The sequence below is a fragment of the Stegodyphus dumicola genome, chromosome X2, assembly GCF_044657685.1.
Source record: "Stegodyphus dumicola isolate Sdum_Otavi_A_Nest chromosome X2, ASM4465768v1".
In the NCBI taxonomy this organism is placed as follows: domain Eukaryota; kingdom Metazoa; phylum Arthropoda; class Arachnida; order Araneae; family Eresidae; genus Stegodyphus; species Stegodyphus dumicola.
The window spans coordinates 186,286,538-186,311,360 of record NC_140781.1 but is presented as its reverse complement, the minus strand read 5'-3'; the positions used below and the strand labels follow the sequence as shown (position 1 = coordinate 186,311,360).

At 35.2% G+C, this 24,823-nt stretch overlaps 1 protein-coding gene across 1 annotated transcript in view; it reads left to right on the top strand.

The window, feature by feature from the left end:
• The window catches only part of LOC118188723 (transmembrane protein 8B), a 167,526-nt gene that overhangs the window by 22,718 nt on the left and 119,985 nt on the right, over positions 1 to 24,823 (top strand). The window contains exon 2 of the mRNA XM_085809561.1: positions 9,005 to 9,167. Coding sequence (XP_085665687.1) covers positions 9,005 to 9,167 — 163 coding nt within the window. The remainder of the gene's footprint in view (positions 1 to 9,004; positions 9,168 to 24,823) is intronic.

Sequence of the window (24,823 nt, the reverse complement as noted above, 5' to 3'; positions counted from 1 at the left end):
ATTTGATTCTACTTCTAAAAATAAAAGTTTACAGTTACTAGGGCTATGACAACTGGGCCGTTGGGTATTACCTATTGTGTAGACATAACTGCTGCACTTTTTCTGGTCTGTTATACATTAATGCACAATTGGCTTTCTTTGGAAGAGCGCGAAAGGGTTTTGGGCTTACTGTCAGTGGTGTAAATAAGGGTATGCAAAGTATGCCACAACATGGGGAGGGGGGCCTTAACCCTCTGATCGGCAAGACCATATGTATATATATATATAAGGCATAGAATACTTTTTGTGAAGAACATGTATATACTTAAAATATGTTCAAGAAATTAAGGCAAAATGTTAGAAGTACATAAATCCAGCGATAAATTACCAGGAGAATTTTGACATTAAAGTAAATAAAATAATTCTTTCTCTTGGTAGTTTTATGAAATTTGTGCTTTCCTAGCACATGAGCCGCTCAGAACTAACCCTGTGAACAGCTCGTGTGCCCGTGCTTAACTGTATTTGCATGTTTTTCTTTCAGAAGTAAATACTTCATATATACAGAGGGTATTTGCACATTTTTAGTATGATCTCGATACAAAATTTTTAAAAAAGCAAGTGTTTCGGTATAAATTCTGGCAACTGTTATTATTTGAAATAAGAATTGTCATCTGCTCCTTTTAAATTTATTCTTCTTTCTAAATATTGCGTGTAAACAAGCTGTGGATTAAAAGATAAGTGTTTGGGCTGTCTGAAGAGAAGCATTCCTATTCCATAATTTAAAAATGCTGTGAAATGCAAACTGTCAAAATTTCTAGCTGCAAAATATGCAACACTATTAATCAGAAAAAGAAAAACAGTCAATCTTTAATCCTACATGGAAAGAAGACTTGAAAAGATAGACGAAAAAGGTATGTGCTGTTTCTAAAGCTAAATCGTTGGTAGCAATAGAAAATCTGCCAGTGCAGAAATGAATTGCAAAATCTTTAAATATATCTGTAGCAATAATAATTAAAATAATAAACCAAAATTTATAACTTAAAAAAAACTAAAAGCATTGGGTTGCCAATGCATGTGGCTCAAGCAGAACAATTTGTAGATGCCTGTATGTTAACTATTTAGCAGGAAATAAATTAACACTTGTTGAAGCTTGGATTTACCTAAATGACTGCAACAAAAAAATAATACTATATATATATATATATATATATATATATATATATATATATATATATATATATATATATATACAGTACACTCCCGATTATCCGCGGAATTGGGTGGCGCGACCGCCGCGGATAACAAAAATCGCGGATAATCCGAAAAAAAAAGCTAAAAACGGGTATAGCAAAAGAAAAAACAGTCATTCCAACTTTGCAAAATCGATTTATATACAATAAAACGTAAAATAAGCAGCAGAAAATGTTTAACTAACGCTTAAGATTTTAGTATATCACTCAAAACTAACCTAAAATACATTTTGTTAATGAAAGCAGAAAAGTGCTTTGTATACTTACAAGAGGCGTCAAGGATACACAGAAAAATTAATACATATGTAGTGTTTTAATACTGTAATGTATTATGTAATTACAAAAGAATAACTGTAAAACTACACCTTTTTGAAGAAATCAGTCATTTGTGTTTGCTTCTTGCTTTGGAAGCATTTTCTCTTGATCCGAGATTGCATTTTTCGTAGCATAAGTTTCTCGGCCAACACCGCGTCGTCTTGTACTTCCAAATAGCTCAGCAATCCGTCGACTTGTTGCAAAGCCGCTTCGTGCGTCTTCCGCATCTGCACAATAGGCTCTTCTTTGTCTTCACTTCGCTGTCCTTCATTCTCGGTCTCTCCCCTTGCTTTCATCGCAATTTCGTCATCTGTCAAGCGTTCGAAGCCAGGTTCGTTGACGTCACACTCCAACCACTCGTTAATGTTTTCAGCATCGACGTTCTCACCACCCGAAACTGTTTTCACCATATCGGCAAGAGTTGCCGTGGGCGTGTCTACATCTTCATTCTCTTCGTCACAACTCAAAGGGTTTAGGTTGTTGTTGGCTTCAACATTAGGCATGAGTTTTCTCCATGATTTTATGAGGGTTGACGGTTTCACTGAGTCCCGTGCAGATGCAATATCGTAGATGCTGTCCAAGATTGTGTAGTGTTTCCAAAACTCTTTCAGATCATAACCTTCTTCAATTTTGGTCATTAGCAGCGTGGTTCCATATGTTCTTTTCATTGTTGCAATGACTCCTTGTTCCATGGGTTGGATTAGCGCAGTAACGTTTGGGGAGAGAAACTTTGCAAAAATTTGTCCATCAGATGACTAACACGCTTGTTGCTGGTTGAGAAGGTGCGTTGTCGATCAATAGCACAGCTTTTTCAGGCAGGTTTTTCGATTTAGGATGTTTACGCACTTGAAGAAAAAAGATTTTTTCGAACCATTCTTGAAAAGTATTTCGGTTCATCCATCCCCTTTTTTTTTTTTTTTTTTTTTTTTTTTTTGTTAAAGTAATCAACGGGAAAATTTTCTAACCTTGTGCCTTTGAAAGATCTCGGTTTTTTTTTTTTTTTTTTTTTTACTTTCCAATGACAACAAGTCTTAAGTTTATGACCACCGGTAGCGTTACCGCAAGACATTATAGTGATCCTTTCCTTGCTGCTTTTATGACCCGCCGCTTTAGTTTCATTTTCAAATGCTAAAGTGCGAGTGGGAAGACATTTCCACAAAAGTCTCGATTCGTGGGCATTGTAAATTTGTTCAAAAGATAGCTCTATTTTTAAAACAAATTCTTCAAATTCATGGTGGAAATCGTCGACTGCTTGTTGGTCACCACTAAGTTTCTCCCCATGAAGTCCAATTTCTCGAATTCCATGTCGCTGCTTAAAAGGAGTCAACCAGCCAGAAGACGCATCAAAATTTCCTTTCAGACCTAACAACTCAAAAAAGGTTTTTGCCTTCGCCGCAATGATAGGACCATTTACAGGAGTACTCTCTATTCGAACTTGAGCTAACCACTCTGTCAATGCCGTGTCTAGCTCATCAAAGGTAGAACCCTTCATAGTTTTTCGCGTTTTCATTGCGGAAGCACTGTCCGACATTGATGCAAAGTTCACCAGTTGGTCTTTTTGCTTTAGAATGTCACGCATTGTTGTTTCCGCGATTCCGTAATCCAATTCCATCTGCTGCCTCGTAACGTTGTTTGCTACTTTGGAAATTAATTCTAGTTTTTGCGCAATCGTCAACACAACCTTCTTTCGTTTTTCTGACATTTTAAATCGATAACGAAAAACACAAAACCAAAAAGCACTGAACACAATAAAAGATAAGAAATTAACTCGGACAGGTTCGCAAACACTATCAGACTTAAACTAACAATGGCGAGTGGGAGGAAGGGGACGTATCGGTAAGATTAAGACGAGAAAGGGCGGTGGAGCGGGCACTGCAAGGATGAGTAAGAAATCACTTACTCATCAGAGGGGAAGGTTCCGAGAAGGCCTGGGATATTTTTGCTATAAATAAGCACGATGTTAGCAAATTTAACGTTTCGCTCAGTTTTGTGAACATTTTTATTTTCTTTGCTTTACGCTTGTTAAAAAAAAAAAAAAAAAAAAAAAACTTTTGTGCGGCAGGAGCGGATAATCGGGTGTCTACTGTATATATAATTGCAAACTGGGAGAAAAATATTTACAAACCTGGTTTCATTAGTGCAAAGAAATTTCAGTAAGGAGTTTTTGATTGTTGCAAGATTTTCGTACAGAGAGAAATAAAAAAAGAAGAGTGAAAAAAGTTAAAATCAAGAGAAAGTTTTACGTCCGATATTTGCAGAAGAAATTCCATTTCTTAATCCGAATGACGTTCAAAGAATCAAACTTCATTAAGACAAAGCAAAGAGACAAACTTCGAAAAGTATCACTGCATTCTTTGAAAAAAATTAAGACTGATATAGGTATTGAACAGGCACCTTTTCTTCATATTCCTGCAGTCTCCCAATGTTTGACATATGGACTATTTGGTCTCTTGAAAAGAGTCATTGACTATTGTAATGTGGTGCAAAACATTATATGGACTAAAAGATTTAGGACATTTAAAATATATACACATGAGGAGAAGCAGGACCGCTCCTAGGTCATTGGCCCCGCGTACTTTCCTCAGATTGCCGCCTCCAAATTAGAAAAAAAAAAAAAAAAAAAAAAAGCTCAATGATTAATAAAATTTTTATTTCATACTTACTAAATGCTTGTAGGGTTTATATTTATTTTAACTTAGATTTATTTTAAGCTATCTTACCTGTCAAGCCTTTACTTTCCCCTAGAATTGCCAATGCTAGAGTATGTAAATTGTAGTAGAACGCGCAGTATATTCAAATTTTAGCAGAAGTAAGTTGAGTTTAAATAGAAGGAAAACGAATTTGTAAGGGTGCTTCTTGAATCGCGAACGTGAAGGTTGCTAGGTAGAAATTTAAGAACCGCGCGTTTCGGCCTGTGTGCCTATCTCGGCAGTTCGCTGAATCTTTCAACTGCTTAATCAGTAAGCTCGCTGAATCTCAGCTATATTTTAGAACGCGGTTAGGTTAATTACGATTTCAGAGCCTCGTAGGTAGTGATCTAGTTGTTTATTCATCCTGTCATTAATTTTTAGTTTCACATTTCTGTTTTGTTAAACCGCCGGGTCGGCGTAGTTTGTAAGCGTCAAGTGAACGCAGCTGTTATTTCTAAAGTGGAATAAAAAGGGCTTTAAACCCTTCTTACGTGTTTGTGTAAATTTACAGTTCATAGCAGTCACTACCACAGTTACTGTCAAGTTGGGGCCACACAGTACTACATGCTTACATGTGACAAATTGTATAAAAAGTACTTACAATGAATTTAAAATATTTAGTCGTGGTATCGCGAGAGTCTGGCCGCCCCTGATTGTCGCCGCCCGCATACTTTTACGTAATGCACCCCCGTTAGGAGCGGCCCTGAGCAGAGGTTTCATGGTAGAGAATGCTAGCACCAGGATATCTGGACCGAAGGCCCTACCTCTTATTGAACAACTTTGGTATTTTTTTAATTTTGCAAACCATAAAGCGAAAAAGATAATGTAAACAATGATAAAATTTTCTGAAGTTTGGAGAGTGCTAGAAATTTAAAATAAACATTTACTATGCGTGAAACCGATCGAAAGGCTAAAATGCCAGAGTATCTGAGGAAATTGTTGGAGCTGGTGACTTGAAATTCTGTAAGAGAGTTTCTTCGTACATAAAAGATAAAGACAGTATAGAAGCATTTGGTGAAATACAAGCGGCCCTGAGCAGAAGTCAGTTTTAGATGCAATAGTCTTATGGAAGTTGAAGTCATGGGGCTATCTCATTATACCTAATGAAAAAGGGTGATTCCACTGTTCTGAAAAAACGTATCGGGGTCCATCATGCTGGTGCCCCAGTCTTGGGATGTAACTGATTTCGTTCGTATGTATTGTTTTCCCAGAAGTGGTTAAAAATTCCCTTCAGAACTAAAAAAATTCTGTATTTTAAGTCAGTGCAATAAATATGTAGTTTAAGTGAGCAAGTTGTAAGTCTAACTTCATGAATTTTGCATTTAAAGGTGTAGAACTTTAAATTCATCAAATTTAAATATAATGTATTTGTAGTTAATTGGAAATGTTTGTTGTGTGAGAAGTTGCATTATATTGCTTACACAACCCAACCCAACCCATTCACTGTGAAAATGCTTAGAAAGTCCACCACGAAGGCAACCCTCCCCTTAAGCAGATAGCCCTAGTGTGCTTTGCCAACCAAGCCACTGTGAAAATGCTAGTTTCATAAAATTACATTTTTTTCCCCCTCCTAACCTGCGAACAGGCACGTAACAATACGAACGAACATAATAAGATTAGCTTAAATCAACGACGTGGCCTGAAGGCAGAACACGCTGTACTAAGAACTTCTAAGAAGCTCTTCTCCTAAGTGACAGACACTTCAACTTAACTACTGGTTCTACCTCGTTTACATAAAACATGATCCTGAAAACTCATTTTGGCAGGGAATTGTAGGTGGGAAATAAGAAATTAAAGGAAAGTTTTTTTAAAAATAAAAATAACTATATAAAAAATTAAATTAAATCACCACAAACTTGTATGTTTAAACAATTTTGCTTACAACATTTCGATATAAATATGTAGTTTAAGGTTCCGGTACATGTGTATGCATGTTTTAGTGTGTATTTATTTTATTATTATCGTATTTATTTTTTGCAAATTTATATTTATAAGCTAAAAGTAAATCATAATATATTGTAACATAATTTCTTTGTGTTCACCTAGCTTGCTGTCTGACTGCTAGTCAGTAACTTAACCAGTTATTTATTAACTTTTTAATACTGAATAATAATATTAATATCACTAGTAATAGTAAGAGGAAGAAGAACCTCAGAACATATTTTATATAAAACACAAAATAAAATTGTGTATGAATTCTTCATCAATCTAGGGTTCCTTTCCTTTGTTAAACATTTCATAGGTTTAAGACACAATAACACGCCGAAAAAATACTAATTCTGAAGTCAAACAACAAAAATCAGCGTTATATTTTCAAATTTTCACAGGACTAGTTTCGATGGTGGTTAGGTAAAACCATCGAAGCTAGTCCTGTGAAAATTTGAAAATATAACGCTGATTTTTGTTGTTTGACTTCTGAATTAGTATTTCATAGGTTTGCTCATAACCCAGTACTTTACATGGCTTGTTTTTTTTTTCTATGTAGATTTATTTGTGTGTTAACAATACATACACTGATAAGACACGGAATTATTGCGTTCCTTTTTGCTTGCTCTCGTTTTGTAACTGGTCTGGTAGCTTGGCCAACTAGCACTAGAAGATTCGTGTTTCGAATCTGGAATTGGTTGGTTTTCACATTTTCTGCCCGAAAATACATATCTCAACAAACTTATCTCCAAAAAGGAAAGCTTGATTAAGGCCAACTTATGCTTCAGTTCAGGCTAGAACGCAAGTCCCACTTCCACTAACTTGCATGAAGAACAAACAAAAAATTTTAAGTAAATTGAGCATCTTCACTATATAAGCTATGTCTGACTTAAAATTTGCCTTTCCCTGACACTAATTATACATAGAGAATTAAAGGTAACAAATTTTTGCTAGAAGCATTGTGCTAATAATATAAGTACAAAGTAGAGAGAGCAGTCAACCGAAGTTGCGAATCCCTGTCCACTAAACTTTAAAACGTGACTCTGTAGAGATGATTAGGCTTTTGTGGAAGTAAAAAACATGAACAATCAATGATTCCCTCACTGGGATTCAAATTCCAAACCTACCAGTTGATGGCCAAACGTCCTTCCAGTTACCAAATCCAGGCGGTGACGAATTACCGGCCATCGTATTTTGGTTCAGGCACCACCTTGAATAGTTAGGTATTTGTCGAAGAAAAAATAAGAAAAATTCAGTTATGCCACCGCTGGAATTCAAACTCTGGACCTTCTGATTCTAGTTGCTCGTGCTTCTAATTATTATGAAGGCACGTAGTGAGGAGGAAGAAAATTACTTGCAACTCCTTATTTTTACTTTAAAAATAGTTTGTATTCTAGTGGGAGTGGACGAAAAATAAAAGTATAGAAATAATAAAAAATAATAAAATAAAACCTTGTAAGTTGAATGTTGATCAGTTAAAGAGGATTAGGTTATTTTAATAGGGCAAATCACACAAGGCCCATCTGCCTAAAGATAGATGCGCCTTTGTAGAAGACTTTCTAATGCTAACTGTCTCGTATTAATACACAGACGAATTAAACCGTGAACACCAGCCATTTGCCTGGTTCCAACTGGGATCAAGCTATCAAAATGCCTAATTTTTATTTTCTGTAATAGATACCTTCTTGAATAATCTGTTAAAAGAATTCGTGTAAGAAAAACTTTATATCGATGGAAGGAAAGAAGATTGTTTCCAGATCTAAAAAATCAGCAAAAGTAGTTTATAAAAAAAAGGTCTGTAAATAGTAGCTTTAAAGTTATTATTTTATTTCAATAAAATGTACATGTAAACATATGTAATGAAAATGTACCAAAGTGAATTTCCATTTCAGATGGGGGGGGAATACTCTTTGTTATCCATAACAAGATTTTATTCGTTTTCACATTCTGACAGTAAACCACTCGTACATTTGCGTGTGACTACAATACCACTGTTATGGCTGTGGACATTGTCTTCATTGTCAGTTGACCTAAATCTTTCTGTGATCTTTTGAGAAAAATCAGTACGAATATCCTCTAGAGCTGAGTTTTCAGTAATATTGTGAAAATTTTGTTTAGGTCATTAGGTAATTATCTGACAAAGATTGTCGAGAACTGCATTTCCCATTGAAACTTCCCAGCAAGTTCCTCATTAGGTTATATTCGACAAAATGATTATTGAGTTTTTGATTTTCAATTCAATTATTACTCGATTTAGACCAAAAACAAATCTTAGAAACTGGCTTGATCCACTCGTGCTAAATCAAACTGACATGCGTAAAAAGAGAATAAAACTTTGAGTAATATTTTGAATTCATGTTAAGTAAAATTCATTTAAAAACAGAATTGGGTTTATTCAGTAGCCTTAACCACTCAGCCACTAGTGGGCCTTGATCAGATAATCATTTAAAGATTCAAAAATAAAATTAATGATTAGAAAATTCCTAACTACAGTGTTCATAAAACTACTTTCTTGTTATAGTAAAAACTGCAAATGTAACTCCTTAATTTGTTTAATACATAAAATATTTTAGTTTAATAACAAAATTAGACTTTTTTTTTTTTTTTTTTTTGCCTTCTTAATATATTAATGATGTTTTCGTCGGGTTAGCGAATAATTGTCGTACAGAGTAACATTATAATTACCGATTCTAGTACATAACTATGTTCTTAGAAATGCTATTTTTTGCAAGTTCATAGATTGTCGCTACAAGAAGGTTCACTATATTTTATTTATTTAAATATGATAAAATTATCTGAAAGGTGCATGTAATGTATTGATTGCTAACTTTATCTTTCTTTCAGATTCTTTTCAGATGCAAGTTTTAGAAGCCCGACAACTGTACCCATTTCGAGGTTATAAAGATGTACAAATGTTCCATTATATAGTTCCACCTGAAGTTGCATTTGCTTCCTTTCAGTATAAAGCCAATGGTAGTTTTCAGTGCCCACCTAAAAGAATTGCTGTGTAAGTTCTTTTTTTACTCAGTGTTTTTTAGCTGTTTTGCTGTTTAAGAACGGGAAAAGGGGTGCACCGGCAACTGCCGATTAAGTGCTTCTGGTTTTATCTTGCCCGGAAAAACATTTTTGAATGTTAAAGGAACAAATGGTTCATAAACTAAAGAGGGGGATTGGCAACAAGTGAAAATGGCTATTATATAGTGAAATGTAACAATTTAAATTAGCTGAGAACTATTTTTCCACTTTAAAGCTTGTATCACATCTGTGGTTTTCAAAGTGCAGTTGGTAGCATTTCGTAGAAACAGGTCTCCCTAAAGCTAGTTTGTACAACATGTTCTGAGCTGCAGTGCTTTACAACAATGGCGAAAAACCATTCGATGATGTGTTTTGCATAAGTTAACGAATCAAAAGGAAAGAAGGATCAAGGCCTGCCCCGTGGGTATGAGTTGCCCTTATGCAAGGCTGTATTTCGGCGCCGCTGTAAAATATAATTTGAAAATTAAAATGTAACTAATTTTATGAAATTTCTTTATGTGTACCTTATTAAATACAAGTTATACATATTTATGCATAAAAGTTAATCATCCAAACAAAAAAAAAAGTTTCTCAACTGCAGTAGAAGCCGCTTAATGTGATGACATATGTACATGGCTATTTTGATAACATTAAGTGATGGGGGGGGAGTATGCTGCAAAATAGCTGTAGAATTTTACTAATTTAATATAAAATAATTAGAAGTACATAAATAGGCATTTTCACAGAATTTGATTTAGGAAATGCGAAAGTTTGTTTATGAACTCTTCATAATGTCATTCATGCAAAAGTTTTTGAACTGTTCATTTACGAATGGTTCATAATTTATCTAAAAATTACTTGACCGATGCTATATCCTAATCTGAATACTCGGAAAGCATGCGTCATTAGAAGAGATCTTACCAATGTAAAATTGAAAATTAGGTAAAGAAAACAACAACCATATTTTGGCACAGATATTTTCTGGATATTTTTTAATATCCACTGCTTCGAGATAGTAGCTAGAATTTTGGCCCTGGGAGTCCGACCGCTAAAAAAAGAATTTACATTGAAGGTACGTCAGTGTCAGAAGTGTAGCCAGATCATCATGAACAGAATTTCGAACTTAAGTGTCTGACACAGCAGCAATGAAAATCCGAAGAGTTTAGTGTAAAATGGAGTTGAAATGCTTTATGTATTAAATTGCAAAATTTGCTCAGTCATTATCTGTGATATAGGTTGATTAGGGTTAGCTTTAACCCTCATTAAGGTTAGCATTAACATTTAGATTAGAGAGAATAAAGCCTGAAGGAACAAAATAACTCCACTGCTTTCAAAGTCCAACCGTATCTTTACTTTCTTTAATATATCACACAATCCGTCGATTAACTAGCTGGCTTGTCCTGCAGCACGGTTTTTTTTTTTTTTTTTTTTTTTTTTTCCAGTTTCTGATTCAAAGACTGATATCTCTCATATTCAGCTTATAAATTGTCCACTTGGTCTTTAAGATTTGAAATTTGATCATATAAGAAGGATCTGAGGTCACTCCGTTATTCATATTAGCTGGTAGATCAACGGGGATGCTTTCATCTATTCACACTGGCACCATGTGCAACAGTTGAAATCGTTCACAGGCATTTCTTCTATAAGCACACCTTCGAGCAGTGCAGAGAATTAATTTTTCATTGATATGGACAAAGACCAAAAGTTCTTCAAGAGTGTGGCTCTTAAAAAATGGGGAGAATATTCCGGAAAAAAATATGCCAGTATTAGAACAGTTTTTAATCTGGGGAGGGTTACATTTTATGCGGAGAGTTCTGCAGCCCCTCTTCCATTGCAACAAAGAACAATTGGAAACATTTTCAGTATTTCTTTTAAGAAGAAATAATCAGTCAAATAAAATAAGTAAAAGAGAAAGTTTGACGATGCTGTTTAACTGTCGAATCAATTTTTCTGTTGAACTGTAAGTTCCAACAACCTGTATAAAACCTGCAGTTTATGTATATCTGCCAATTTTCAAAAATTTTTCCTAACTTTTAAGGAACCCGCTGAAGTTTCAAGATCTTAGACGCGAAACTAATCCTTTACCAATATTTTTTTGCAAAGGCACTAAAAATCATACCAGTTCGGTGATTTTTATTTACAGCGGGGTTTTTTTTTTTTTTTTTTTTTTTTCAGACATTCAGGTAACCATTTGAATTTATTCCTTTTATTATGCCAAAAACAACCCTTTTCTCTTCTCTTAATTTTAAATCTGTTGTGTGCATTGCGAAGTGTGGAGATGAATGAACGTTTCATCAACTTTAAAATCAAATTGCCTACCAAATTAAACGGTGATTTGTGAATTTCATGATTTATTAACGAGCATAATAGTGTTATAACGATATTGTTAAAATAAAGACAGCGTACTATAATTAAATTTTTTGGAAAAAGAATGTTAAGTAAGATAAAATATTCTTATTTCCGTCTTTCTTGTTTTAAAATGTCTTTATCTTTCAATTTGCCAATTTTTATCAAAAGCAAAAAAAAAAAAAAAATGCTATCATAGCGTTAAAATTAATTTCATTTGTTCTAATTTTCTTTAATAAATATTTACCTCTGTGTAATTCTCTCAAAATATTTAGATGTATGTCAATTTTATCTGTAAAAGTCGTTTCGCGCTTTCCCCGCCCCCGAAATGTGTTCGGTTTTTTTTTTTTTTTTTTTTTTCTTTTTTTTCCTCACAATTTTTGCAACTATTTTAATGGTTAAATATCTAGAATATGTCCATGACAGGAAAAAAAAAATGTATCAGTTATGTTAACATAGAGTAGGGGTGTTTTACAAGAGGATGATAAATAGTCTATCATACTGTGTTCTAGAATTTTTAAAGCAGTGAAAACAAAGCTATCCGGATTTTTTTTTTTCCCCTGTACTTCGTCATTATTAAGGGCACTGCTATTTAAATGTCGCCAAGAGCTCTTTTGATAATGGACTGAACCAAATGGTAGCCGTGAAGGGCAGACTAACTAGGAAGACTGTTTAACGACAGTTTGCGAATAGTTCTGAGTAGAGTTGCCGCTTTAGCGAAGTTATATAATAAGAAAGCTCTTGACGCTGTTTAAAAATAATGGGGAAGTCATAATAAAAAGTAAGCACCTTTTCTCCTTTTGATCTAAAATGGCTTTGAAATTAGCTTGGCTATTTCTTCAGCGTGTTTGAAAGATGCGGTTTTTTGGAGAAAGAAAATTTAGTATTAAATCTTAAAATTCAAAGATGCGGAAAAAAAAAAAAAAAAAAACAGCGTGTTTGAAACGCATGTGATTTTTTATAGCAACAAAACTTTTAATTAAATCTGAAAATTCAGAGATAAGAGAAAAAAATATTATTAACCAAGCAACTAATTATATATATAAAAAAATAAATTCTTCTTCAAAAGGATGTTGCTGAGGATATTAACAGATACTTTAACCATCATGTAACTTGGTAACAACACTATTTTGTTTATTAATGCAAATGAACTTGGAAAAGTAGTAAAAAAGGGGAGAATGCGTGTAAATAAAGCCAAAGCAGCGGTTCTCAACCTTTTGACTGACGCGTACCATCTAAACAAAAGTTGAAAAATTTTAGTACCACCACTACATTTTACAATGATCATTGTTTAATTTCTCAATAGAAATATTTTTTAAAATGTACATATTTTGCCATTTGCACAACCTATTGGCTATTTGTATTAAATATGTACAAATAAAAATATTAGATTGAAATTGGTTACCATTTTAATCATAAAAATTTAAGTTAGAATGCTTTAATTCTAAAATTGAGTGTGAAATTCGGGCCTGTTTAAGAGAGATTAATTTCTTTATGTCTCTTATTTCACTTAATTTGAACTGTCAATTAGGATCCACTTTTAATTTTGCTCTGTATTAATTTTTCAAATATAATATGGAAGAAAATCTCTGTTCACACAAATAGGTTGTGCAAAAAGGCAATACAAATTTAATAGCTTTATTTTAAGTGCCTTTAAATCATTTTTTTCGGTTCAGCCAAAAGTTAACAAGTGTCCTATTTCTGAAATCTTCAGTTAAAGTTGGATCATAGGAAATTTCTATCAGTTGTTCTTTTTCTTCATGAGGGAAAATTTAAGGTAAAAAAAAAAAAAAAAAAAAAAAAAAAAAAAAAGAGGGATTAGAAATCCATTTTTCTTTTTCATAACCCTCGAGAAAATACATGTTAAAATTATCATCTATCTATATACACTCACTTCCAAAAGTTAAGCACGGAGAGGAAAATGCTAATTTCCGGAAGCCAATCAGAAATGAAGAGGATGCAATTCGCTGCAGAGGTAGATGGAAGTATGCAAATAACAGCCAATCGCGCTTTCATGTCAAGACATATGCAAAAAAGGTAGTCTTATAAGAAGCCAGCTTTATGAAGGGTTACAGAAGTTGATTGTCAGTGCTGATAGAAGGTGTTTAAAACTTTCGTACAATTTGTTTTCAAGACATACGTGTTTCTATGACTTCCAGAAGACGAATGGAAGATTCTGAGCCCTGGCGTGCTGTGAGACGCATTGAAGCAGGACAGTCAATCACAGATGTTGCTCTTTTCTTCGGCGTTCATCATTCTGTAATTTCACTTTTATGGAAACAATTCCAAACCACACACACAGTTGTCCGAAGGCCCATAGCCGGTCGCCTAAGGGTTACAATCCCCGCGGAATATCGATATATTGCTATTGTAGCCAAGCGGAATCGCAGAGCGACCTCCACACGTGTGAGGTCTCTGGTTACAGCGTCCATTGGTAAGGCGATATCTGCAGCTACTGTACACCGAAGATTACATATGAGTGGACTGTACGCCCGGGTACCTCTAGTTTGTGTTCCTCTATCCGTCCAATCAAGAGGGGCACGATTACAGTGGTGCCGGGAACATGTCAATTGGAATGTGTCTGACTGGGTTAATGTTATGTTTACTGATAAGTCAAGATTTGCTCAGGAGCCAGATGACAAGCATATAAGGGTATGGCGTAAACAACGAACACGCAATCAGTCCGAAAACCGGTCGCGGACACTTAGCCGACACCAGTTAGCCGACAAGACATTTAGCCGACAGGAGCACTTAGCCGACTGGACATTTAGCCGACAGGACATTTAACCGACACGGACACTTAGCCGACACTGACATTTAGCCGAAAAGACACTTAGCCGACAGGACATTTAGCCGACACGGACAGTTAACCGACAGGACATTTTGCTGACACAGAGAGTTAGCCGTCAAGACATTTAACTGCGGGACACTTAACTATCAACACATTTAGTCGACAGGACACAAAGCCGACAGTAACGTTTAGCTAGCACGTACCCAATAATTATTCAAACTTACTATCAATTACAAATTTCTCGACTTCTTCGTAAGTTCAATATTTAAGTTACTTTTTCACTATCAGTAAAATTCATTTTTCGATTCTTAAAGATCTCATATATACTTTTAATTATTGTGTTAATTTAGCATTGTTTGATATGTATCCATGGATCTTATAAGAAATAGACCAACCCAAATGGGTTTTCTCCCTTGCCTTGGCGTATTGCCGGCTGTTACCTTGACCGCATCCGGAGTAAGTAGGGACGACTTGCAGAAACTTAACAATAGTTGGCTGTTGCAGCGCGTATAATTTTCAAGAAAAAGCTGGTGATAGCACCTCATTTCACAAATTAGAATTTTTAGATAATTTTATTTTTGAAACTAAGATTGATTTTTAAAAATTTAGTGTGTTTATCAAGCGTAATTAATGTTCTAAATAATTATAAAGCTGTTACATGCTTTCAGGTCTGGATATTTTGTTAGCTTTTCCTATGCTGTAAGGAAATTTGTATCTCCTTATTTTAAAAAATAATATTTTAAATCTGAACTAATAGAAAAATTCAAACAAACAATTTTCTCTTACAGTTTTTATGCTTTTTATTGGTGTAAATAAGTAAAAATTACTAAAATCGAAAAAATGGATTTTTGAAAGCTTTTGCTTAAAATTCTTATTTGTACTGTTTTTTTAAAAGTATATCTGAATATTATAGCATAATATTCTACAAAGAAGTTTTATTTCAATAATCTTTTATAACATATAGTGATTAACACTTTTAACACTTAAATAATTTTTATGCATTTATGTTAAAAACTGTGTTTAACTGTAATAATAAATTGTGCTAGTATTTTATAGTGATTATTTTTTTTTTTTTATGTCTAGTTCTGCATAAGTTTCTTTATTTATTGCTAATTTATTTTATTAGCCCAATGGGGCGGCAGCTCAGAAAAGCTATTAGTTTCGAAACGGCATTTTGCTTTGTTTCACTATAAATGTCCGTTTCACTTTGCAAACTGTTGCCACCAAATATTATCGCCCTGTATTAAATTTAAAGAAATTAAATAATGAAGAATCTGCATGAATGCATGTATGTTTCTCTCGCACTGTGAAAAAAACAACACAATTTAGAACCATAAAATTTTGAATAACGTAAATCTCCACCCGAACATGGGCACCTGGACGGCCTAATTTCGAATTTGTTTTAATCCATTTCATATTTTGTAACTTTAACGAAGCTTTGATTAAGAAACTCAACGAGTTCAAAGCAAGCAATGGCAACCCTGTACAGAAAATAACAATCTCCAGCGCGGAAATTCTAAAGATATGTCATTTTCAAATATTTTGTGATATTGTTCTTGAATTAAATTTTATGTGATTTACTTGCGAAGAACATGATGTTTAATAAATAAAGGTAACACGCAAAACGTTACAAAAACGCTCCTTTGGGCGTAGTATAAAATTATATTGCTGAGTGCTTCCAGAGTTTATCTGTTTTTTCCCTCATTACACTCAAAATGTTTATGCTCCGAATTTTATGAATTACTAAAATAAATAATCATCTTGTAATGTTAATAATTAATGATCATATAATCAAATAAATGATCATCTTGTTATGTTATAATAATTTTAAAAACTACTGCCTGAAAATGCTCATAAAATCAAAGAAAATTATCACATCTTGTTTAATTTTACCTTATTTGTTTCAAAGCATCATATGCTATCAGTATTATTTAATTTTACTTTATTTGTACACAAAAATAAGTTCATAAGTTTTGCGTTTAGAATTTTTACCGTTTTACTAAAGTAAAGAAATTTATACAAGAATTACGCTTGAAAAAAATGCGCAAAATGCAGTAAAAAGTGCTTTTATGAGATATGTCATTTTATGAGATATGTTAAATCTTGTTTGCAAAAACTGTGACATTCATAATCTCATCACTTATACAACGCATCAGATTTAATAATTAAAAACAGTTATGTGATACAAACGCCAGCGGTTTCCGTGTTAAAGTAAGCCAGATCGCCCCTACTCTTTCTTACAGACAGCCCACCAGCGGCCGAGCGGTAAAGTCGCTGAAGACTGGTAGTTCGGGCCGAGGTTCAAATCCCGCGGACGGGCTGGCTGCATGGGCGTTTTCGTGGTTTTCCCCATGTGTAAACGTGTATACGAGCCAGTTTCCCTTAGGAAGTCCTCCATGAAGGCATTCCTCCCCTTAGGCAGATAGCCCTCGAGGCTTTGCTATAATCACACACACACACTTTCTTACGGACATGTGGGCGACGCACGCTCCGCCCACAGGGTTAGTCTATCTCTTATAAGGTTCGTGTACGTATCGTGCTGTTTGGTGTATATTGGCGAAATTGATAAGGAGCTGAAATTTCTCGCCAGGGAATATGAATGAAATTTCGAAAGGAAAAAAGAATTTTCTTAGCTAAGTACGGCGGTCACGTAATTACATTTTAATGTGAGATCTTCAAAAATTATCCATAAAGCTTCTTCATTTAATCAACTGGGTTCTTTTTAACACTTTCACTTCATTAATAATTTTTCTTGTTTACTTAATGATATTAATTTTCCAATCTCGCTCTTCCAAATGCTTTCAAAATTTTAATACCTTTACGTTCTCTTCCCACTAATGAAATTTCCTTTCCCTATCATGAAAAATCTGAATAATGCAATAAAAATTATTTTTATTCTTGAATTATACTTTTCATGGAAACATATAGTGGTGAGGGTTAGTTTAGCAAATATATTTTATTTTGTTATTAAAAACAATTTAAAAAAGTGAATTTTTAAGACAAGCAAAGGTATAAATTATTTGTGACCTCTATAATTTGCAGTTCATGCCACCATTCTTGAGATAAAAATTCTGTAACATTTTATTGACCACGCCTCTCGCTTAAAATACTTACTTAGATTAATGTTTATAGCGCTAAACTAGTGCATAATGTTTAATTTAGAAGTAAAATATTCTTTAAGGTTTTGTTTTATTCATTTTCGAGAAATTTCAGCGCTTTTTCAATTTGGCCAATGTACACCAAACAACTTGATACATATCAAACAATGCTAAATTAACACAATAAATTAATAGCACATATGAGATCTTTAAGAATCGAAAAATGAAGTTTACTGATAGGTGAAAAAAAATGACTTAAATATTGAACTTATGGAGTAGTCGAGAAATTTTATAATTGATAGTTTAAATAATTTTTGGGTACGTGTCAGTTAAACGTCACTGTCGGCTTAGTAACCTATTGACTAAATGTCGTGACAGGTAAGTGTCCTGTAGCTAAATGTCCTGACGGCTAACTCTGTGTGTCGGCCAAATGTGCTGTTGGCTAACTGTCCGTGTCGGCTAAATGTCCGATCGGCTAAGTGTCCTTGTGGGCTAAATGTCCTGTCGGCTAACTGTCCGTGTCGGCTAAATGTCCTGTTGGATAACTGTCCGTGTAGGCTAAATGTCCTGTCGTCTAAGTGTCCTTCTCGGCTAAATGTCTTGTCGGCTAAGTGTCCGTGTCGGCTAAATGACCTGTCGGCTAAATGTCCTGTAGGCTAAGTGTCCGTGTCGGCTAAGTGTCCGTGTCGGCTAAATGTCCTGTCGGCTAACTGGCGTCGGTTAAGTGTCCCTTCGGCTAAGTGGTTGTCGGTTAAGTGTCACGGACCCGTCCGAAAACACCACCGACCATCACGCATTCCGAGGCGGAAGCATTATGGTGTGGGCAGGGATTTCATTAGGATACCGCACCGACCTGCACATCTTTAAACGGGGTTCTTTGACGGCTGTCCGGTATCGAGATGAAGTCCTAGAACCCATTGTGAGATTGTACGCTGCAGCAGTTGGCCCTGCTTTTGTGTTAATGGACGATAACGCACGTCCCCATAGGGCTGACATCGTCGATGACTACCTGGAGAGTGAAGGGATTGTGCGACTGGCGCGGCCAGCATATTCTTCCGACCTTAATCCCATTGATAATCTTTGGGATGCTCTCGGCTGTTCTGTATCTTCACGTTTCCCACCTCCAGCCACTCTTATTGAGCTGGAAACTGCTCTACAAGAAGAATGGCGAGTGCTTAATTCTGCGGTGGTTGACCACCTAATTGAAAGCATGGTCACAAGGTGTAAACTTTGTATACAGATGAGGGGGAATCACATACCCTATTAATGTCGTCTTTTTTTTTTTTTTTTTTTTTTTTTTTTTTTTTTTTCATTTTAGGCTGTTTATTTTCACTTTATACATAATTCTGTTCAAGTCTCCAGTACGTCATTATCTGATAACTTACAAAAATTTATTATTGATTTTGTTTTATGCATAAATATATGCTACTTTCCTGCCGAATTTTGTGTCAATCAAAGCAGTATTTGTTGATTTTTTTGCATTTTACATCTTCGTGCTTAACTTTTGGAAGTGAGTGTATATAAAAGGAAGAGTCTGTCTGTGTGGTTGACTTTCGTTCGTGCTGCGTGTAAGCCCAGAGCTACGAGCCCAGAGCAGACCCAGAGCTACGAAAAAGTTGTTATGCAGAGTAAAATTCTGGGCAGTTTTTAAATTTAATATTTAGTGTTCCCTTTAGGCAGTTTTCCGGCACATTTAAAAGCCAGACGAAGGCTGGCCACGTAGCAGCTAGTTTATCAATAAAAAACAATAATTTTTAATGTCGGATGCTCATTCATCTTTTATTTTCAAATTATTTTTGGTTAGAAAACTTTCTGAAAGTGGAAAATGCTTGAAACATTATTATCCAATTCTTTGATTCTCGAGGTTTTTATCACTGCATTTATTGGTACTTTTCCGTTTTGCCGGAGAAAACGATAAAGTCGCCAACAATGGTACAACTGATGCCAAACGGAATATCTTCGCTAGTAACTTTTTACGCCTCAATTTCAAATGCCATTTCTTATCAGACTGATTGTTTCTTTCAATACTAGTATACAATTACATAGAATTTTTACAAGATAGTTGAATTTTATGCCCTAAGACTATTCGCGGTAATTAAGTCAATTAGAATGCAAACACACCGCTCACCCGAAGGCGAAAATGTAGAAAAGGCGAAATCAAGGGTTAAATTCATCAATTCTAATGAGAATGCAGTAGCGAAGTAAAGCACTGCGGTTTTACATAAGTTCTGAGTAAGCTATTCGTAAAAATTGAAATAATTCTTGCATTTAAACTTGTATTCCAAATTAAGACTTAACTTGAAATTAATGTAAATAATTACTGAGAGAATTAGATTTTTGTAGCGTAGTTTACGTGAGACGAGATAACTTGGATTCACGTGATACGAACTAGTAAATCAGGATGTTGAACCATGAAAGCATAGTAAATTCTTAAATTAATGTCTTTTTACAAATTTATTGGTTTTTACAAAATTTTAAACCATATTAAAATGTTTATGCCTTCAAAATAAAAAATTCTTAGAACTAACGTTTGTTAAAATTTTTTATGTGTATACTGTATGTTGTCGCCAACAAAGTTTGCTTGCGAGATTTGCGCCGGCGAAACGGAAAAGTACCCATTTATTTTATCTCTAATTATAAACAAATTAACACTTTGTCCTTGTAATCTTAAATTTAATTCATTTAACTTCCTCAAAATATCAGCTAAGTATGCTAAACGTATCAGGACTCTTGTACGTCTCTTGATCTGCTTTGGGAATATGACGTGTCCTGAATGGAAACAGGGAGCTTACTGAAGCTATGTTCAAGTATGTGTGGAATAGACGACACAAGCAGGAAGGGTAAATTTTACCCTTTATTTTCCGCAATATTACAGGTGCTCCCCACTTCGGGATACAGAGACCAACCACTTGTGGTCTGAACGCAAAAATATAAAACTACTAGCTAACTAAATTAAAATAAAAGCTAACTTTGGATTAGTTTCCACAAATGCCTAACACTAAGACTGGCCTTTTAAATTATTACGTATGTAGTACGCAAATTGCCGAGAACTACAATACGTTTTAAATATCAAGAAGACTATACCTGTGGCCTTAAAGGCAGACAGCAACTGATTGAAACTCGCGTGAAATACAGTGGCAAGGCGGCTCACTTTCTCTCCATTTAACTCCGTTCTTGGCGAAAAGCCACAACTTAAACACGTATGCGTTAGCAAGTACAACTTTGCATAAACAAGTTAACGCGTTTAATTCTGGCCGGAAGTGGAAAATAAGAGAGGACAGTGTAGTTTTTAAAACAAAATAAACGTTAGTAAAACTTAAGATCCTTACAAACGCACCAACAATATTTCACGAAATAAACAATTTTGTAATTCAAATTTTGAATCACATAGCAAAATTTGAATTTCTAATCGAAGTTCGAAAAGACGATTTGAAACTTTACCTCTGGATAACCATCTTACTTCGGAATATAACAAAAGCGTTTTATGTTCAACTGCCCATCTCTTACCATAAAATCGTAAATATTCTTGATTTTTAAGCTCAGCTTTAATAAAATTAAGAATTTTCACAGCTTGATTCAAAACGATTTTCATGTTGTTTTGGCTACTAAAGCTTCACGATGAATGGAGCAATGAGCGAGTTTAGTTTCAGTTGCGACTATCTTTATTTGTGAAATAACAGGCATGTTTTCCTGTTAAAACCCGAGCTGCGTCACTTCATACGGCAATTCACTTATACCAAGGAATGTCATTCTCAGACATAAAATTGTCAATTACTTTGAAACTTTCATTTGCAGTTACTCTATCATGAAGGGATACACAAAATAAATACTCTTCGGCAATTTGTTTATCGTCTTCGAAATGTATGTAAACTAGTAATTGAACAAAGTTCGTTATATCAGTACTTTCATCCAATTGCAATGCGAAATACTCACTGTGTTTTATTCAACGTATACCTTTTATAGAATTTGCCATTTCATGAATTTGTTGACTTACTGTATCATTAGATAATGGAATATTATCAAGTTCATTAGTCGCTTTTTCATTGAATAATGTTTAAACGATAGATTTAGCTGCTGGTAATATAATGTTTTGTCAATAGTGTGAGTCTGCCCAGTCTTGGAAATTCTTAGGTTTACTAGGTAACTATGTTCCAAAGCTATTTCACTTGAAGTAACAAAAACTTTCGTTACTTGTTTACTATTTTTGAACTCCGATAATTTTCTCTTAAAATATTCTTCATATTTATCCTTTAAACTGGCATGCTTAGATTCAAGATGTGTTTTAAGAAACAGTGGTTTCATACTTTGATTGAAAAACAGTTCACCACAAACAGCACATTGAAGTTGAGAGTCCATTTCATCTCCATTCCAAGTAAACCCAAATGATAAATAACTTTCAAACTTTTTTCTTTTCAGTATTCTTAGTGCTAGTAGATTGTCCTATATCCATCACCTGGGAATCATCACTTTCTTAATCTATCCTAGTCATTTCTCCATTTCGAAAATCTAGGTTTGTTTTATTATTTTATCACAAATATGTAAATGCACAAATATTACGAGTTCTTCAAAAACGACGATATTCTCAAATCGCGTAAAAAAGTAAGAAGTGCAGAGCAACAAGACGATACATTACCTGCTGTTAGAGGCAACAAATCGACGTAAAGAAAAAAATTTTTTAATTGAAAATAGCTCGGAAATGCTTCAATAGGAAAAACAGGCAAATTACCTGTTTTTCCTAAAAATATGAGCCCGGAAATGATGGCCACATAAAGTGTAGACATCCTTATAAATCGGTCATTTCTAAAAGAATTAATGAGATACTATTACCTTTTTAAGGGACTTATTTTTATTTCCTTTTAAATAAAGCATCCATTTCTATTATTCCTTTTAAAAACATCATTTATGACAAATGGCTAAAATATGAATATTATGTGATTTGCGAATATTTATGAAAATGAAAACGGATTATTTTGCTAAAGTCTATGAGCGGCTATTGACCTTGAACAAAGCTCAGATCGCATAAATGTACGAACGTTAGAGAAAAAAAAACTTAAAATAGGATGATAGGATATTTAATTTTTTAATTTAATAGTTAACAATATCAAAGCAGTTTTAGGGTTGCCATTGCTTTGCGGGGAAGCCTTCTCACCGCGCCTGTACATTTCGTAACACTGCCCCCTCCCAAGGACTGCACGTCCCGGGCAGTACAATCCTTGGTCAGAAGCATAATTCGATACAAACAAAAGGCAATAGAACAAACAAATAACATAACTAAGGAAAAAACATTTACACTACATACAAACTTTACACAGAAACTAGGTAAGAAAACTCATGCACAAGAATTATGGGTACCCCTAAGAATGAGAAGCACTAAGTACTATGGCCATAGTATATGGAGCTAATCTGTCATAATGAACGACTTTGGGTTTGGAATTGGGGGATTTACGGATCCGTATCACAACGTCTGTTCTCACGATGACATTTGCTCCCGTATCTATGATCGTTTTACAAGGATGCTTATTCATGTATCCTTCGACGAACAGTCCGTTATCTCCGCCGCTCATTGAAGAGATTTGAAGAACTTTCAGAGGGGCTTCATCTTTGCCTGGCAACCTCCGCCGTGAAATTGCCACACTTTAGTTTCCCTGGTTTTGTTTCGCGGGAGCTCTCTCCCAGTCTTGATTCACGTGACAGTTCCTACTGAGATGTCCTTCCAATCCGCAGTTCCAGCACTTGACGATTTTCTTCCCAGTATTGTTTTTATTAGGTCTTCTTAACGCCTCCCGAATCTCTCCTATTTCTTTTTTTAGCTTCGAGACATCAAAATTTGGATCTTGTATTTGAGCCGCTCTAACAGGATGGCGATCTCTTCGAGTCGCTTGTTAAGCCGACTCGAACTTCATAGCGTAGACCAAGGCAGATTTCAGGTCTTTCAGATCCGCCAATCTGAGAGCTTTCTGAACTTCCGCATCCTTAACGGCATCGACGAAATGCATCAAGGCCAGATTTTCTTGGACATTAGGTGTATAGTCCGGATATGCTTGATGCGCTAACCACTCGATGTCAGAAGCAAGTTCTTGAAGGCTTTCTGTGAGTTTCTTCTGGCGGGATTTCAACTGCAGACGGCTACAGTCCTCTGCACACTTTTCCCCGAATCTCATTTCCAGCGCATTCGAGAGGGTATTAAAGTTTGAAATCAGATCTTCGGAAAGAACCCCTAAGATGTCTGCAGCATCTCCTCGGAGTGATGCAGCCAACTGCGAAGCCTTCATGTGGAAGTCCCACTTGTTACTTTCCGCCACGATGGAAAACCGGGTCTTATATACACTCGATGATGATTTTCCATCGTATGTGCTTGGTTTGATTACCATATGAGAGTACACTGGGGGAACCTTGAAATCTTCAGCTTCATTCTTGGGCTCAGTCCGGTTTTCTTTCGAAACATCTACTTCCTTCCGGAATTTTCTCAATTTTTCTTCAAATCGTTCATCCACAGCTGCTGTTTTTGCTCCGGTATCCTCTTTAAGCTCCACGATTTCGCTTTTGATCTTGTTTTGTTCGACTTCCATCTGTTCGAATTTCTCTTCCATCTTTTCTTGAATGGCTTTTATTTCGCTCTTGATCTCAGCCTTTATCTCTTCCTGTCCGACTTTCATCTCTTCCTGTCCGGCTTTCATCTCTTTCATTTCAGCTTTCATCTCTTTCTGTCTGGCTTCCACATTTTCTTGGAATGCAGCAAAGGCAGTCACGATCTGTCTTAACTGTTCTTCCATCGCTCTTGTCACTGGCATTCACCCTCAAATCCCACTTCTGACACCAATTGTTGCGTTTTTTTCTTTTCTGACACCAGTTGTTACGTTATTTTCTTCCTTCACGTTCGTACGGGGTTCGTGTGAATTCGGAGTGAATAACGACGACATTTGATGAAGTATCGAATAATACACTTTATTGGCCAGTATTGTCAGGACAGCTCCAAAACACTTTTACAGTCGTCGAAAATCTACTATAAACACGCTAGAACAATCAGCGATACAGCCTTCACACTGTCATGCAATAACTGTGGAGACAGCTTCACTGCAAAGCACCAGAGTACAGCTCCCGACTCTGCTCGATCGTTCTTGGAACTCCACGTACTCTCGAGACTCTCCACACTACAACTCGCGAAGCACTCGACGATACACAAGAGTATAGCTCGCGTCTCATCACAGTCTAAGACAAAACTCGACGATACACTAATTCGCGATACACTACAAGACTCTCGATGCACTCGACGACCAACTCGGCGCTAGACTTCGAGAAACTCGCTCAATGACTGTCTATCAGCTCGCTAGACGAGGCACACACACTAACTGACTGCGAACCAGCAGGGTTTATATAGCTTATAGGCTTGTGTTCGAGAACATTCTGGGCTAA